This window comes from Paramisgurnus dabryanus, chromosome 1 (genome assembly GCF_030506205.2).
Source record: "Paramisgurnus dabryanus chromosome 1, PD_genome_1.1, whole genome shotgun sequence".
Taxonomy (NCBI): domain Eukaryota; kingdom Metazoa; phylum Chordata; class Actinopteri; order Cypriniformes; family Cobitidae; genus Paramisgurnus; species Paramisgurnus dabryanus.
In genome coordinates this window covers 60,004,369-60,024,129 of record NC_133337.1, presented here as the reverse complement: position 1 = coordinate 60,024,129, position 19,761 = coordinate 60,004,369, and the positions used below count along the sequence as shown (strand labels likewise).

Here is a 19,761-nt window from a genome sequence, read left to right as displayed (position 1 = left end):
CATTTTATGTTCTTGCAAGCAGAAGGTAGGTTAACTGTCTGTCTTTCTCTATTTTAAATAATGTATAATAAAAATATAAATGATGTCAAAAGGGTTTTGAAATGACTATTTAAATGTATTTGCCAGGTTTAAGGATGCTTATCAAAGTTAAGTTCAGAAGTGAACAGAAATATGTAAAAGTTTCTCACAGCGATTTGAAACTTTCTGATTTTCTGGACGAAGGTAGGCTAAGTTAACGTTAACTTAAAAGCACTTGTAAAGTATATTAGAAACAATAAGCATATAATTTTCCTGTCAATTAACATAGCCACTGGGGTGAATGTAATTTTGGTTTGTTCACAGCATTTATAAAGTTCGGGATTGCCGCCTCCAGTCGGGCTGAGGCGAGGCTTTATGATGAGTCTGGCACTGAAGTTGATGACGACGTTTTCGAGGAGGTTCTGAAGCAGCCGAATTTGGGCGTTTTTATGCTCAAAGTGGATAATTCTTCTAATGGTAAGAATATTTTTATATTTTAAAAGCATTAGTGTGACATTACTTTAGTGTCCGTGCTTTGCTAAGTAATTCCGACCACTAACAGTCAACGCGTTAACACGTTTTTGTGACGCATTTAACAATAGATATTAAAATGCTGTCTTCTAACGTTAACTTACACAGAATATGACAGGGAATTGTTGGACACAGAATTAAAAATTTTCAGTAATTGTGTATAAAAGTTGATTTGCGATTATAATTTATTTACCTAATGTTAGTCTGAATGGCATGCTTTACTTTTTGCTTTGCATGTCTTTCGCATCATGTCAACTCGCACTATCTTTATGCAAACGTTGAGAACGCGTGTTAAAAAAGCCGGGTAAATCGCGAGGCCACCAGTGTGCAGACTAGTGTGGTAGATTAAAGGAATCTGCGACATGTGCAGCTGCACATGGCTGAGTTGTGTCAAAGGCTTTTGCAGACAGGCGCCGCGGGTCACCCGCGACAAATAATCGAATGCTTCACCACCAGGTTTTACCGCTCATTTGGGTTAATTTATGCATCAATCTTTGTCACCATGTGCTCCGTCCGTCTACCGATGGATGTACGCAGCACCACCAGAAGTTAAAAACAGAACCGTGAGTAGATGAGCGATGGAGAGAGCGTGGGAACTTATAAATGAACACAAAAACATTATAGATGAGAGAGATTTACAGGGTTCCCGCGGGGTCTTAAAAAGCCTTAAAAGCATTGAATTTATGAATTTGGAAATAATACCTTAAAAAGACTTAAAAACGTCTTACATTTTGATGTCTGGGTCTTAAAAATTGTGCTGTATGTAACTTCTCCATATTGTATTTTTCCTTAAAAGTTTCTTTGTCAACCACATTTTGATTAAATCAGGGATGCAAACACATCGCTTTTAAGCGCCTGCGCCTTTTTATTATTAATGGCATTTTGGTTGCGAGCACATCGTGTCTCTCCCGATGAGTCTGCTGTACGTTCACATGCTCTCTGTTTCTCGATGAATTGGGTGCGACATGAAGCGAGTTCAGCGTAACATGTTTCTGAACTTGAGCAGAGTTGTATTTATAGAGGTTTTCACGGAGGACCGGGTCCGATTAACATTATGTGTAAAACCCGAGTCGATAGGAAAACGGCCGTGATCAAGGTCAGTCAGCGCTAATGTTCACGTGCAGTTTCAAGCTGCGTGCCTCCGTTTCTATTGCGATAACAACTGGCTTGGTTTGAAAGTCACGACCACGCGCTGCACTTTCTTTCTCCGTCCCTTTGTTTAATAATATTCTTATTAATGAACCATCTTTTTATATCTAAAAAGTTTGCTCAAAGATCACAAAGATGGTAGCAAAAAAGCAATGTGAATGTTAATTAAGCCCATTGCACGAGCAAAGCTCAAGCTGACTCTAGATATAAAAAACGCAAAGCTCTAATATAAAGTCACCAGTCACTGGGACAGCAAGTAGACTTTTGAATCTAAAATAATAAGTGGATTAAGCTCTTTTAATCTGCAAGAGAGGAATTAAAAGAGGCACTTTTACTGCTTCTGCTCTATCTAAAAAAGGAAAGAAAACTACATAAACCATAACACACCGATTACATTTATAATCTCTAGACCTGCACTTTCTATCATTAATATACTATACATATTATTGTATTCAAAAGAGTTTGATAAAAGGGGTCATCTACACAAGTATTGCTTCATATGTCAGTGCAAAAACAGTAAAGTGTTTTGTGATGCTTTGACAAACATTGTCAGCTTTGTTCATTTATGGTTGGATTTATGAAATATAATGTGAAATTAATATAAATGAATGCAGCCAGATGGAAGGCCCTGGATACGTTGCAGGAGGTGGCCAGGAAGAAGAGGAAGAAGGAGTAAAGCAAGAAGAAGTGCTAGATAGTTCAATAAGAGTTTTGGTTTAACATAAAAAATGAAATTGAATATTCCAAATTAATGTCGGCGTCTTTTGATTTTCGAATTTCATTTTTCTCTATATACCTAGGTTGGTAGGGATGGCAGGGGTCTGTGGCAATGTAGCCTAAGTATCTGGATATTTGCCTGGGTGTGAGGGCTTAGATTACCTTTCTCTTTTTTGAACATACATGTGTTTGCATCTCTGTTTGTTTAATAAAGTAGTATAAATAAAGAGTGGCGGATCCAATAATTGAGAACGCAACACAGTCCCGGGTCACAGTACAAAATACTGCGAACACGTGATACCTTCAGTAAATGAAGATCACCACAATCATAGACTGCAACACAACACAGCAACAGGCAAAGGAGAAGTGGGAAAAATCAAAGAAAATCTCAGAAATTCCTTAACAACTTTACATTGTTTGGCAAACTTTCTATGGCCTACTGAAAAAAAATTTTCACACTTGCTTGGCTTATAATCTTTTTACCCATTTCACATCGGAAAAATAAATGAACACAAGTTTAAGTATTTTAGTTTTTCTTTGCTGGTAGGGACGTGAAATGGGTATTAATTTTTTATATAAATGGTCTTAAAAAGGTCTTAAAAAGACTTGAATTTAACTTGAAGAAACCTGTAGGAACCCTGCAGAAATCAGGTTACCAGTTCAGGAAAACGGAATGTAACTTCTAAAGGATTAAAGTATGTTGTCATTTGTCTCATTACAATATGCTAACTGTACTAACACTATGACTTAACATATATATATTTTTAGTTTAATAAAATAATGTGTTACCTGCAACAAGTCAAATATAACCTTATAACTAATCTATTATAAAAGTATTTGTCAGTAACACAGTTTTGGGGAAAATGTATATACAGTAATTGTGTCCAGGCTGATTTAAGATTTGCCCCTAAATTTTCAGTCAGGGACTACAGTATCAAGTCTTGCTGTATGTCATTTTAGTTTAAAATAACGTCTTAAAAATGTTCAGATTTTTGTGTATCTGTTTTTTTCTTGTATCCAAATTATAAATTATAAAGAAAATGAAGTAAATTTATAAACATGTTCTAATACTGATATTAATATACCACATGGTCCTAATTTAAATTATTATGCACCGCAATATTTAAGAAAAAATTTTTGTTTCTAAGACTAATTTTGTTTCTGACAGAAACCGAACTGAGCAAGATTGCTTCAGCATCAAGTGAAGAAAGCTCAACAGCACAATATGAATCTGATGACGCTGTTCTTCTGAGTGATGATAGCGCTACAAGAAAAAGAAGAGCTGAAGATGAAGCTGGAAGTGTGAGTGTGTTTTGTGCTTTGCATGTTATTTTATGGTATTACAAATTTAGCAATGTGACTTTAAAAAATAAAAAATACTAACTTTGCACCGATCCTGGCATTGGTGATTGGATTACAAGTGGTCAGTGGATATACATCTGTATTCATCTGGCCATGGCATTTTCTGTACTTAGACGTTGTCAGATTGAGAAGGAAGTGTCTTGTTTTATGACAATATACATAACACAACGTCAGTGTGTTAATGCATTAGTTAAATGCCAAGGTTTAAAGGAGCATTACACCCGTGGAAACGTTAATCTTTATTGAAAGTGGATCATATTTGTAGTCAAAATGTAACACATTTTGATTTTGGTGCCTATTTGATGGAGAAAAGGAGTGTTTGTAGTCTTACCCCCTCTACAAAGATATAGGACTTCCTGCTTTCAATGATGCAAAATTATGATTTTTACATCATTGAAAGAAGGAAGTGCAACACTGAAATCCATAATTCTCCTGTCTCAGGGGAAACTTGGGGAACGATGCATGACCATTCAAAAACATGACTGGGTTGCTAACTATACAAAGCTTAATGCAAATGGGTGAAGTGTCCCTTTAAAGGAATAGTCTACTTATCTTCAATATTAAAATATGTTATTACCTTAACTAAGAATTGTTGATACATCCCTCTGTCATCTGTGTGGGTGCACGTAAGCACTGGAGCACGCTGCGACACTTCGATAGCATTTAGCTTAGCCCCATTCATTCAATTGTACCATTCAGAGATAAAGTTAGAAGTGACCAAACACATCAACGTTTTTCCTATTTAAGACGAGTAGTTATACGAAAAAGTTTGGTGGTACAAAATAAAACGTAGTGCTTTTCTAAGCGGATTTAAAAGAGGAACTATATTGTATGGCGGAAGACCACTTGTTTGCAGCACTTGGACCTCTGGCGCAGTAACATCATCAACATGATGATGTGCTTTTCCGCCATACAATATAGTTATCTTTTTTATTCACTTAAAAAAATCGGCAGGTTTTATTTTGTGCCACCATACTTACTCGTGTAACTACTCATGTAACAGTCTTTAAATAGGGAAAACATGGAAGTGTTTGAGGGCTTCTAAATTCATCCCTGTTTGGATTCTAAGGAATGAATGGGGCTAGGCCAAAAATGAACTGCACACATTGAAAAAAGACAAGGATGAATTATTTTGTTTGTTAAGGTAAGAACATAGTAAAATATTGAAAAACGGTGTAGTTTTCCTTTAATGCTTTACGCAGGGCCACTGTCTGAGCAGCACACACTCAATTTGACAGGTTCCTGTGGTGGATATGGTTGTGGTTTATAATATTGTGTAACTGTTTGCAGCTGGTCCAAAAGATCTTGCAGACCAAACCTGGTGGGGATGCAATCATCAGAGAATACAACAAAACCAAAAGTTTGTCTGACAGCACCAGGAGAAAGATGATCAACATTCTTACTGCAGATATGACTGAAAAGCACAGGTAACACTTATTTTAAAGGACAAGTTCGGTGTTTTACACTTAAACCTCTGTTTTCAGATTGTTTATGATGAATTAGAACGGTTTTGAATGAAATTGACATATGCGGCTGCCCCGAGAATTTTCGGATGTTCGTGTTTCACCTCCCACCTCTACAATGGGTTTATAGGTGCACTGGAACAATCCTTCCTAAAATGCATTAAACTTTCGTTTACAAAGATGTGAAACTCACCGAGTGGTCAGGGGTGTTCACTGATATGCTCACACAAAAAGACACAAAAGACACATTCCAACAGGTTTTATCGTAGTTTTTGCCAACTCCATTAACTTGTATTAGATGTGCTGTGAGGTACGGTATTACTCCGTGCTGGGAACCCGTTTGTATTCTTGCAATTGGCAAAGGCGGATTATCGCCACCACCTGGGCTGATGTGTTTATTATTTAAGCTCTCGACGGAAGAATAGACGGTAGTGAGGCGTTTGGAAAAATAGGTCCATAAGTTAACAATGAATGCTAAAACTCCTGTTGGAAAGCATCTTTTGCAGCGATTTTTGTGTGAGCATATCAGTGAACAGCCCTGACCACTCGGTGAGTTTCACATCTTTGTAAACTAAAGTTTAATGCATTTTAGGAAGGATTGTTCCAGTGCACCATTAAACCCATTGTAGAGGTGTGAGACGAAACGCAAACACCCTAAAATTCTCAGTCGAATTCTCATGTCGAAATTTCTGTCAAAACCGATCCATTTTACCATAAACAATCTGAAAACAGGGCTTTAAGTGTAAAATACCGAACTTGTCTTTAAGTACTCTGTACTAGGGCTGCACGATAAAAAAAAAGAATCACGATTCAAACATCGGTGGTCTTTCTAAATTATGGCGATTCACTTACAGTATTTCCCTGTATTCAGATGCTGCATTCACGTGTTCATGTATTTACATTAGAACAATCCAGGATGCTATATCAGTCAATTTGCTCAAACTCACTGCACTGGGTAAAACTAAACCCTATTCATTCACCAATCAGATGTGATCATTTGTCTGTTCTCTCTTCCTCATTTGCGGTATTCCACTTTCACTCGCGTGACGTATAACAAGGCAGCAGACCTAAACACATTGGTTTGCTTTGTGAATTTGGAGCGGCAATTTTCCCACAAAAGAGTGAAAAAACTAGTGCAATTGTGGAAAATCCTGTTGGCGACAGAGAGAGTGATGATGCAACAATATTGGTTCTGAAAAAGGCAAAAAGGCACCTAGTGCTGGGCGATAATTCAAAAACATTTGATTGATTGATTGATTCATTTTCTCTGTATAAATTATCCTGATACAACGATGACGGCAGTTCGATAATGTTTATGCACTTTGCGTAATGCTTCGCAGGCATATCCAGATGCCGCATGCGGTCTTGGTTTAACTTACAATCACGGTGTCAGTTAGATTTGGAGGAGTGGAGTAAGATGAGGCAGCTCAAATTAAAACTCAAATAGGCTTGGAGTCATGTCTGAGATCGACATCTTATATTTTTAATTTAGTCTTAGTGTTTTGCATATCTTTTTTTGTTAGTCAAGTTTTAGTCAACTAAAACTCTTATCATTTTAGTCAAAAGAAAACCCAATATATCTGTCAAGTTTTAGTTAAAACATTTTTGCCTTTTTTAAAATAAATTATTTCTGAGATTATTTCTGATAACCATTTCAGTCAAATAGTGTTTCACACATCTCAAATATTGGTTAAATATCATAATCACCTGACACAATACACTTGTTGAATGATTTTTGTTGAATGCAACTTTGTTAATGGCAGTGACGTATTTCTATCGCATGTAAATTGCGTCACCATTCATTTAATGATGGGCGATAGGAAAGCAACCAGACAGTGATCAGTTACTAAATAATAAGCTTTTGTCCTCACAATATACTGTACATTCAGAATACTGGCTAGGTACATGAACAATGTTGGTAAATATCGAATGTGGATCAGAAAGACAAGCCGTCTAAGTTACTGAAGACAACAGATGCACGAGAATACAACACACAAACATCAGCACAAGGCTGTATAACACTAAACTTTTTAGCTGTTTGTGAAATATTAATCATAATGTGTGGGCTCATTTTACACATGAGACTCTTACTGACCTGATCCCGTATGCCTTTTCCATAGCAGAATCGCGCTGCGTGTGCAATTGTTGAAAAACCATATTGATTGAGGATTATTTGATACAAAATCCGATAAAAACAGCGATGAGCTCGTCTGGAGTTATGACGGACGCGCAGTTTCATAATAAGAGCACACAGACATGAACACATTCAGATATGACCTCATTGCATAAAATGTAGTAGTGACAATTGTAGACGAAAATGAAGAGATATTTTATCTTAGTTTTTATTTTATGCAAAACATTTTAGTCTCGTCTTTTTTCGTCAACAATGATGCATGTTAATTTAGTCTTATGCGGCTTTCACATAGGAAGCGGTGTGCGCTGCCCTCGCCGCTTGTGCTCTGCTGGCCAGACCCGAGTATAAGCAGCTCTTCGTCCATTTTGTTTGGACGCCCCGTTTCTATTGGCCGCGCGGGTAATCGTCACAGAGCGCAGCGCAAAAGTTCAACTATTTTGAACTTTGACCGCAGCTTGAGCCCGCGCTTTGCTCAACTATTTTGAACTTTGACCGCAGCTTGAGCCCGCGCTTTGCTCGACGCAACAACAAACCGCCCTCGCGCGGCGCAAGCCATTGAAATGAATGGGTTTCATAGCGCAGTGCAGCGCAAACCACGTCCTATGTGAAAGCCGCATTAGTCAGCATTTTTGGACATTGCCGCAGTCTCGTCATCGTCTCGTCTTAGTCATGGAAAGGAAGGTTGTTTACGAACATATTTTGTCTCGTCTCGTCTGACGAAATTAACACTAGGATGCAGAGTTATTTTAACATTCAAAAATGTAATGAATCGGCAATCACAGAAGGATGAATATCATGTAAAACCAATAGTCAAACTATGTGACAACACTGTTTATCAAAGAAATATGCAGGCAAAATCTTATTTCATTGTTTCTCAATTTAATTTGACAGCACATCTCCCCCCAAACACATAAGAGAAATGTATGCTCAAGGAATTGTTGCCCTGTTTCCATATCTTCGGGATCCTTATACAAAGCATGGATATGTAAGTGAAATATTTAGTTACATATGTAGCTATGGTGTAGTTGGTCACTGTTGTTTCAATTAAAACGCCTTTGTTTTTTTTAAGGAACATTATTATGACCCCAAAAGTGGACAAGGGTACTTGTCTTGGAAAATTAAGAACATTCAGAGGAACAGTGCACCATCAGAGACCCGTAGATGTTTCTCCCAGTCTTTCAGTGGTGGCCCAAAGGCGCAGAGAGACACTTCATCCAGCTCAGGGGTTATCATGACAGAAGAACAGTGTAGGGAAGCTATTTCTCTACTGAAGCATACTTCAGAGGCACACACAGTAAAGGCCAAAATGAAGGAGACATTTCAGTATCGTCGTAAGATGATTCATGATCCAAGCAGATGCGCTGAAGTGCTGACTGAATTTCCCCGTTATCTGGACATTAAAGGCCTGGTAAGGCAATGTGTTAATTGGTTGATAAATATATAAGATATTTAATTTTTATAAATAATTTTTTATATAAATTTATATGTATAAAATATAATTTTTTATGTGAAAAAGACAATTCCACAAATGTTGTCTTTTTGAGTTGAAGTTCTAACAACAACAACAGAATATTTATTTTATAGCAAATAACCATTCATTTAGATACTTAGTTTTTTTCTGTTGTAATGGTTTTTACAGGTTGAGCTGGATTTCGTTTTGATTTTTGGGGAAAAGACTTCAGCTAAGTTTTTGGAAAGGTGGCCAACTGTATTCATGCAGAAGGTCATTCAACAAAGCAAAGGCCTTCACTTCTCTCAAGAACTTCAGGACCTGATTGATTCTGCAGAATCGGCTGTGGGCAGTGAAACCGATGTTGAAGGTTGGACTATTGGAATTCATAAGATTATGTAGAGACTGTATGTGCATGTTTTGTTTGCTAACACTTCCATCTTTTTTAGGATGGGGCAGAGATCTTGCTTCAATTATTCTCTTACTTCATTTAATTCCACCGTCACCACAAGGCCGCAAGAGACCTGGAAAAATGTCTGCATCTCAAGCTGAGAAACACCTTGTCATCTTCAAAAAAGTACATTTGTTATTTTTGATTCTACCTGTCTGCAAGAATTGATTATAAAACTAATATAGAGAGAGGCAAATAGAGATCTGCCTTTAAGTATTGTTTTGTTTTTCTTAAGGTGGGGACGAACATTCAGGAACACCTTGATTCCATTGAAGAGAGGACACAGCCATACCTGCTAGCAGTTGGAACGAAGAAAAACAGCATTCATGGATACTACATAATTCTTGACAAGAAAGCCATACCATGCAAGTCAGTGAGTGGTCTGGGTGCCTTTGACGAACTGTTCAAGGCACACTTTGTTTTTGGTGTGTCTTACAGTAATGTGCTTAACAACATGTACACCTTCATACAAACAACCATTTTTGAGATTGACATTGGCCAGGTGAAAGAGAGTCCAAGAGTTGCTGAGCTCAGAGCCAGATTCATGCGTTAAGAGTTTTCTAAGTAAAAATGATTTGTTTTGTCTGTTTTTGCTTCCTGGAGAATACAAATGTGCTTGTGCGACATCTTAAGTTAGTTCATGGACTGTTATCTGGCAAATCACTTCGTCTAAAATGTGGTCAGGCAGGATGTTGTTTGGAATTTGGTACCTTTTCAGGATTTCGCAAACACTTGCATAGAGTTCATGAACAAAGTAATGACGTTCCAGTAGATGTTAGTGATAGTGCTGTTGTTCATCATACAGCTGTTGAACTGTCAAGTAATATTGATATGGCTTCATGTTCAAATGATAGTTCTTTGCCATTATCCAATAAAAACACCACTGATTTGTGCGCATCAGCAATAGCACAATTGCAGGCTGCAGGTGTCAGTCAAAATACCATTAATACTTTTGTTATGTCTATGGAAGAAGTAGTTCAGGACATCCAGGACCAAGTAAAAGAGACCGCTTTAAATTGCTTATCTTCACAGAATACAGACATTAGAAGTACAATTGAACAGTCATTTCAAGAAATTGAAAACCCTTTCACCGCACTTAATTCTGCGTGTAAACGGAACTCCTATTTTACAACAAAATGGGCAATTGTTCAGCCTGTGGAGAAGGTACTTGGGGTTAGATTTGACAACAGAAAAAACAAGACTACTGGTTTATATGAGCAAGTTCCAGTGACTGACAAGTTTGCTTATGTTTCAATTAATCAAACCTTGCAGGGCATTTTAAAACACCCAAAGACCTCATACAGGTTTAAGTCTGGTCTACCTAAAAAAGATGGTATTTACACTGACATTGAAGACGGACTATACATAAAGAGCCATCCCCTGTTTTCCAAGGAAAAAAATGCACTTCAGATTCAATTGTTTTATGATGACTTTGAGACTGCCAATCCATTGGGATCAAAAAAGGGAATTCACAAATTGGGGGGTATATATTTTTCTTTGAGAAACTTCCAACCACGTTTTAATTCATCTTTAGCAAACATACATTTATGTGCACTTTTTCATGCTCAAGACATCAAAACCTATGGATTTGATGCAATTTTAGAACCTGTTGTCAATGAAATAAAAGTCCTTGAGACAAAAGGAATAGAAGGACCCAACGGTTATGTACGTGGCAGCATTGTCCAAGTAACGGGAGATAATCTGGGTTTACATTGCCTTTTTGGATTTGTTGAATCATTTAGAGCTCGGAATAGCTGTAGGTTTTGTCTTGCTGAAAGGGAAGATTATCAAACCGTATTCTGTGAAGATGAGCCCAATGTAACCTTCCGCACTAAAGAGTCACACCTGAGACACTGTGAAGCTGTGCAATCAGACCCAGCGCTACCTCATGTTTATGGCGTGAAACGCAAATGTTTGCTCAACACTCTGCAATACTTCAATACATCGGACAATTATTCTGTAGACATAATGCACGATGTTTTAGAGGGCATTGCACAGTTTGAATTAAAACTTATTTTGTGTTATCTGCAAACCAATTTTTTGACCGCCAAAGAGTTAGATGGCAGACTGCATTCATTTAATTATGGGTACATGGAGAAGAAGAATCGACCTCCTGCTGTAAAACTTGTTGAGGAGAGCAATGATCTGGGTATAAATGCAATACAGTGTTGGTGTCTACTCCGGAATGTGCCATTAATATTTGGTGACATTATGCCCCAAGATGACAAACACTGGCAGCTACTACTGCTTTTACTACAAATAGTAAACATTGTATTTTCTCCTATCTTAACTGAGGGCCTTACAATTTATTTGAAACACTTAATTGCCGAACATCACAGGCTTTTCAAGTGCTTATTTCCAGGCAAGAACCTCCTGCCTAAACATCATATAATGAGTCATTACCCCCGGTGTATACGAAATATTGGGCCTATTATTCACATGTGGTCCATGCGGTACGAGTCCAAACATAATTTCTTTAAGACACAACAAAAATGTTTTAAGAACATCACTCTGACACTTGCAAAAAAACATCAGAATTGCATGGCATTTGCCTGGGAAGCCTTCAACCATGACAGATTAGTGCTCGGGCCAGGAAAGATGGTCTCTCTCTGTGACTTCAGTGAAAATGTTCAGATTGCATCCAAGTTAAACATTCCTCTTGAAACTGACATTCTCTCAGTAAAGTGGGTGAAGTATAATGGAACTGAGTATCGTTCTGGTTTAATTGTTTGTGGTGAAGTAGACATTGATTTGCCAGTGTTTTATAAAATCAAAGATATTATAGTTAGAAATGAAGTTGTGATACTGGTTGCATCACAGCTCAAAACTATTTGCTTTGATGATCACCTTTATGCCTATAGAATTGATCCAAGACCAAGTGAATCTTTGAATGTCTTCAATGTCAATGAACTTGTTTATTACAAACCCTTTGATATGCAGATGTCCTATGGGTCTGATAGTTCCTCTTGGTTTGTTGTGCCTTACTGCACTTTTGTTAAAATCTAGAATGAATGGTTTTATTGTAAACTTAATGATTTTGTCTTTTATCAATAAATTAATACAGTGAAAGTGACAAGTTAAAATGTACACATGTCATGTTTTAATGTTGCCAATTTGATAAATAAAAATATTTATGTTTACAACTGTCTGAAGAATCTTTATTTTAGGTTTGGTGAGCATTAGCATTTCAAGCAGTGTAAAAATAGATTTTGACCCAAGAACACTTAATATGTGTTATTCAGAGAGTAATTTAAAGGAGTAAAATCAACACCAAAATGTAATAAATCCCCCTTAGTGTAAAATTCATACAACAAAACAAGTGTAAAGTAATACACTGTCAGTGTATTTCTTTTACACTTTCAGGTGCTGTGTTTACACTGTAAATTTTACACTACAAACAGTGTACTTTTTACTCTTATTAGAGTGGGACCATATGTGCTCCTAAGAAGTGTTAAAATTAACTCTTTAAGTGTTAATTTAACACTGCCTTTTTTACAGTGTGGTCACAGTAATCTACAGACCACCTAAATACAACCTAGGAGTGTTTTTGACTAACCTAAATGCCCTTCTGACATCCCTGGAAATCATAAACATCAACCCTGTTATCATTTTAGGAGACTTCAATGAAGACCAGCTGTCCCATGGGAACAAACCCATTTTGAAACTGTTTAATGACAAAGGATATACACAACTGATCCACACTGGGACTACTGAAAACAACACCCTTCTGGATCTTGTTTTTATTAGTAGCACACACTCACATATCAGAGCAGGAGTACTGCAAACATACTACAGTTATCACGATCCTGTCTACTGTATTTTGGAATAGATACTGTAAGAAATTATCAGCTGTGAAACTTCATCCTGATCAACAAGTACACATTAGGATTAACATTGCCTTTAAAACATTCCAGGTTAAAAAGATTCCAATAAAATATACCCACATCAGAGCCATTAACAACAATCTGTCACATGAACAAGATATATATTATGATTTTATCATATTACATAAATGTAGATGAATTCAATTTATCACATTTACTATCAGGGATGATGCAACCCTATTATTTAAATGCACACACACACACACACACACACACACACACACACACACACACACACACACACACACACACACACACACACACACACACACACACACAAAAACAAACACCCATCTATTTGATTCATTCTTATCTGTGTGGGGACATTTGGTCCCCACAACGTAAATACCAGGTGTTTGTGCACATGTGTGTGTGCGCGCGCACACACACACACACACACACACACACATTTTTTATTCTTTATGGGGACATTTGGTCCTCTCAACATAATAAAAACTAGGTATGTGCATGTGCGTACACAGACACACACACAGTTTTCATACTCTTCTAGTTTTCCTATACTATTCATGATTTAAACATTTAAACTGCAACATATACTATAATGTTTTTAAGCATGATAAACACATTAAAACATAAAAAATGTAAATGGAAAAAAGATTCATGCATCTGAATTTTTTTGTTTTTGGTTAAGACAGATTTGCTGTGCTGGTTCTCAAGTGCCCCACTACCAACCCAAAAAAACACCTACATGATAAGAGTTGCCAAATAGGATGGAGCATGAACCAGGTGCATGAGGTGATGATCCAATGACGGGTAAGACTCTCTTTTGGCCAGCGGAGGGCAACCTAAGGCAGGACATCACCGCCCTGGGCATCTGCCTGAGCAGGCAGGTGTGAAATGGATCAAGAAAGTGGATATGATGCTTTTTGGGCCAAAAGCATCAAATAGGAGGGGCTGTAAGACATTACAAGCTGCCTCAATCAAAAATCCACCAGATCATCCCGACCAGCTCCTCGATCACATCATCCTGGCAGGCAATTCTGATTTTCGTTGCCACACTACTTGAGTGTGAGATAAACAATTATGGACAATCAAATGTGGGTCACTTGAGAATCATCTCTAAATTTGTAAGGCTACATTTTATAGAAAACATACAGCAACCCAAAAGCATGACTTTAATATACACAAATATACATATTCAAATTTATGTGTGTGTGTTTGTATCAATACAAATAAATCACTGTTTAAACAAACTTACTTCTTGTGGTTCTTTAATATTTATTACAGCATATCCAAACCCCTCATACAATAAAACTGTATGTTTAAGCAATGATGTAAACACATTTAAATATTAAGCTAAAATGTTTTAACATTTGTGTTTTAGCATAATAACAACATGAAACATCTTGAATAAGGGCAAAACATTTTATCATGTTGTTAGCTTGTTTTACAATAATGATTAGCATGATACAGTTATGTGGTTTTAAATGTTGTTGCTAGGGTGCTGCTAAGTAGTTTCTAAGGGAATGCTGGGTGGTTGTTATAGTCTTGCTATGTGGTTGCTAAGATGACAATTTATATTATAGCACAAATTAAAAACAATGGCTGTCGACTGATGTGCCATTGACAATGTAATCAAATTCATACACAAACAAACAATACAAATAACAAAAAAAAAACAGAAATGAACATAAAATCGCATGATTAATATGTATGACACAATGTCAATCAAAAGCTTTTGAAATTTAAAAAGTTTTTAGTCTGGACTTAAAAGTGAGAAGAGGTGGAGCTTGTCTTATCCTAATTGGAAAGGCATTCCAAAGCCTGGGAGCTGCAATGTAAAAAGCTTAATCTCCCCTACACTTAAGCCTCGATTTAGGAGTACACAAAGCCTGATTTGATGACCGAAGAGATCTTGAAGGTTGATATTCAGTCAGTAGTTCAGAGAGATAGGTTTGTGCTAAGCCATTTAAAGGTTTGTAGACAAGTAACAATATTTTAAAATTTACTCTAAAATGCACCAAAATACCAGGGGCCCATTTCAATAAGGAGGTTCAACCTACTCTGAGTTAAAACTTGAACTGCAAGTTGATTTACACTGATATTCGAAACTCTTACGTTTTCGGTTTCATAACAGCTGAAAAGAGTTAGTTTAAGCAACTCTGAGTCTATGAAAAGTCATTATCAAAGGAGCTCAGATATTATGATTCACCATGGCAACAGCATGTGAAAAGAGGTCTGGTGTCATGAGCAATTTTGTCCCCCCTTACAATTTTGCTTCCCAAGCCCCCCCCCCCCCCCCCACTGGTATCTAATACTATTGCCTGATCAAGATTTGTCATTGCAATATCATATAGCACGCAGTCTAGCAAACTAATTACTTCGTACAAAATACACTGAAAAAAATCATTCATTGAATTTTATAAATTTTTTTAAGGTAAGTGGTTGCAATCAATTTATTTAAGCTACATTTAAACAAAAAAGATTAGTAACGTAAAATAAAATATAAAACTTTTGCTTAAATGTAGATTAAATAAATTGATTGCAACCACTTAGGCCACCTTAAAAAAATTATTAAATTCAATGAATTATTTTTTTCAGTGTAAAAGCATACAAAATACTTATGTGTCATTATGCCTTAAAATAATCAACATTCAACATTTCTAACATGCATATGTTTTATACTAAAAGTTTAGTAATCATGGCTTATAAATAATCATTTTAATGTGTGATTCAACTATGTAGTAACCATGTTCTGTATAAGTAATTTATTAACTTTACACAGTACAAAAGTGGAAAGGGTATAGTATATTATATTTAAGCAATAAAATGACACAAGCAATGTGTAGATCTCACCACCTATAGCCTCATTTATATACTACATGAAACATATCATTTACATAAATTCTAATTTAAGACGCAATCAGATGCGGCCTCATGGGGCAAATGCAAATGACGCAAATTAGGCGACGCAATTGCCGCGAGAAAACACGCTTTTTCCTCAAGCGAAAAAAACGAAGAACGCGCTCTCACACAGGATCATTTGACATTATAGAGGCGAGAGAGAGAGAGAGAGAGAGAGAGAGAGAGCGAAAGAGATAGAGAGAGAGCTAAAGTATGTATGTCACTCATCTAATTACAGTATGTTAACTGGATAACAGTGGATATAACTCATTGTATAGTTTAATAAAATAATGTATTTTGATTACAAAAATCAAACCTAGTTTTACTAGCTGCTGACCAGCATAGGGAATCTCTATGGCTAATTTATAAGACATGTTGATTATAAAGACAGTACTGTGTGTTGTACCTTTTCTTGTTAATTTAGTCTTTTTGGGTAGCCTGTCTTATGCATAGAATGATTCAAGGAGGTTGATTATTTTGCTTCCTTTAAAGTTTGATCAATTGTGCATAAAGACATGTGCAACAAATGGATATAGGGTGTCAAACTCATAGATTTGCATAATTTAAAATTCAGACGCTCTTTTTAAAATATTTGGGCTCAACCTCTGTCACAGATTTAAAGTTGAAACTTACAAAACCTATCAGAGGTCCAGAATGTAATTAAAACACACCAGTGGCTTTGCTGTCAACAGTATTAAACATGTTACCCCTCAAAGAACCCCTCCCAACAGAGTCCCCACATAACAAATCCCAATTTAACCCCTGATGTTAACATGATTAATCATGAAGTTAGCATGATTTAACCTAAAGTTAGCATGAAACTAGCATGATTTAGCATAAAGCTAGTATGATTAAGCATGAAGTTAGCATGAAGCTAACATGATTTAACATGAAGTTAACATGAAGCTAGCAGGATTTAGTATGAACCTAGCATGATTTAGCATGAAGTTACCATGATTTAGCACATAGCTAACATGAAGCTAACATGAAGCTAACATGATTTAGCATGAAGTTAACATGAAGCTAACATGATTTAACATGAAGTTGGCATGAAGCTAGCAGGATTTAGGATGAAGCTAGCATGATTTAGCATGAAGTTACCATGATTTAGCACGAAGCTAACATGAAGTTAACATGATTTAACATGAGTTAGCATGAAGCTAACATAATTAACATGATGTTAGCATGATAAGCATGATGTCAGCTTGATTAGCATGATGCTACCATGATTAGCATGAAGCTAGCATGATGTTACCATGATTAGCATGGTGCTAGCATGATGCTAACATGATTAGCATGAAGCTAGCATGATGCTAGCATGATTAGCATGAAGCTAGCATGATTAGCATGAAGCTAGCATGATGTTAGCATGTTTAACATGAAGCTAGCATGATTAGCATGAAGCTAGCATGATGTTAGCATGTTTAACATGAAGCTAGCATGATGTTAGCATGATTAGCATGAAGCTAGCATGATGTTAGTATGATGTTATCATGAAGCTAGCATGATTAACATGAAGCTAGCATGATGTTAGCATGATTAACATGAAGCTAACATGAAGCTAGCAGGATTAGCATGAAGCTAGCATGATGCTAACATGATTAGCATGAAGCTAGCATGATGCTAACATGATTAGCATGAAGCTAGCATAATGTTAGCATGATTAGCATGAAGTTAGCATGATGCAAGCATGATTAACATGAAGCTAGCATGATGCTAGCATGATTAGAATGAAGCTAACATGATGCTAACATGATTAGCACGAAGCTAGCATGATTAGCATGAAGCTAGCATGAAGCTAGCATGATTAGCATGAAGCTAGCATGAAGCTAGCATGATTAACATGAAGCTAGCATGAAGCTAGCAGGATTAGCATGAAGCTAGCATGATTAGCATAAAGCTAGCATGATGCTAACATGATTAGCATGAAGCTAGCATGATGTTAGCATGATTAGCATGAAGCTAGCATGAAGCTAGCAGGATTAGCATGAAGCTAGCATGATGCTAACATGATTAGCATGAAGCTAGCATGATGCTAACATGATTAGCATGAAGCTAGCATAATGTTAGCATGATTAGCATGAAGTTAGCATGATGGTAGCATGATTAGCATGAAGATAACATGATGCTAGCATGATTAGCATGAAGCTAGCATGAAGCTAGCATGATTAGCATGAAGCTAGCATGAAGCTGATTGATTAACATGAAGCTAGCATGAAGCTAGCAGGATTAGCATGAAGCTAGCATGATTAGCATGAAGCTAGCATGATGTTAGCATGTTTAACATGAAGCTAGCATGATTAGCATGAAGCTAGCATGATGTTAGCATGTTTAACATGAAGCTAGCATGATGTTAGCATGATTAGCATGAAGCTAGCATGATGTTAGTATGATGTTATCATGAAGCTAGCATGATTAACATGAAGCTAGCATGATGTTAGCATGATTAACATGAAGCTAACATGAAGCTAGCAGGATTAGCATGAAGCTAGCATGATGCTAACATGATTAGCATGAAGCTAGCATGATGCTAACATGATTAGCATGAAGCTAGCATAATGTTAGCATGATTAGCATGAAGTTAGCATGATGCAAGCATGATTAACATGAAGCTAGCATGATGCTAGCATGATTAGAATGAAGCTAACATGATGCTAACATGATTAGCACGAAGCTAGCATGATTAGCATGAAGCTAGCATGAAGCTAGCATGATTAGCATGAAGCTAGCATGAAGCTAGCATGATTAACATGAAGCTAGCATGAAGCTAGCAGGATTAGCATGAAGCTAGCATGATTAGCATAAAGCTAGCATGATGCTAACATGATTAGCATGAAGCTAGCATGATGTTAGCATGATTAGCATGAAGCTAGCATGAAGCTAGCAGGATTAGCATGAAGCTAGCATGATGCTAACATGATTAGCATGAAGCTAGCATGATGCTAACATGATTAGCATGAAGCTAGCATAATGTTAGCATGATTAGCATGAAGTTAGCATGATGGTAGCATGATTAGCATGAAGATAACATGATGCTAGCATGATTAGCATGAAGCTAGCATGAAGCTAGCATGATTAGCATGAAGCTAGCATGAAGCTGATTGATTAACATGAAGCTAGCATGAAGCTAGCAGGATTAGCATGAAGCTAGCATGATTAGCATGAAGCTAGCATGATGCTAACATGATTAGCACGAAGCTAGCATGATTAGCATGAAGCTAGCACGAAGCTAGCATGATTAGCATGAAGCTAGCATGAAGCTAGCATGATTAGCATGAAGCTAGCATAAAGCTAGCAGGATTAGCATGAAGCTAGCATGATTAACATGAAGTTAGCATGATGCTAGCATGATTAGCATGAAGTTAGCATGATGCTAGCATGATTAGCACGAAACTAGCATGATTCTAGCATGATTAGCATGAAGCTAACATGATGTTAGCATGATAAGCATGATAAGCATGAAGCTAGCATGATGCTTACATGATTAGCATGAAGCTAGCATGATTAGCATGAAGCTAGCAGGATGCTAGCATGATTAGCACGAAGCTAGCATGATACTAGCATGATTAACACGAAGCTAGCATGATTCTAGCATGATTAGCATGAAGCTAGCATGATGTTAGCATGATTAGCATGAAGCTAGCATGATGTTAGCATGATTAGCATGAAGCTAGCATGAGGCTAGCACAATTAGCATGAAGTAAGCATAGGTTAGCATGATTAGCATGAAGCTAACA

At 36.9% G+C, this 19,761-nt stretch overlaps 2 protein-coding genes across 6 annotated transcripts in view; both read left to right on the top strand.

Annotated features, from left to right (window-relative positions):
• Nucleotides 1-19,761, top strand: part of ccser2b (coiled-coil serine-rich protein 2b) — a 158,837-nt gene that overhangs the window by 96,543 nt on the left and 42,533 nt on the right. The window lies entirely within an intron of this gene.
• Nucleotides 85-12,361, top strand: LOC135720505 (uncharacterized). The gene is made up of 9 exons (XM_065242659.2): nucleotides 85-222; nucleotides 343-495; nucleotides 3,584-3,717; nucleotides 5,068-5,204; nucleotides 8,266-8,359; nucleotides 8,444-8,782; nucleotides 9,014-9,194; nucleotides 9,274-9,401; nucleotides 9,511-12,361. The coding sequence occupies exons 1-9, from the start codon at nucleotides 114-116 to the stop codon at nucleotides 9,826-9,828; spliced, it is 1,593 nt and encodes a 530-aa protein (XP_065098731.1). The 5' UTR covers nucleotides 85-113; the 3' UTR covers nucleotides 9,829-12,361.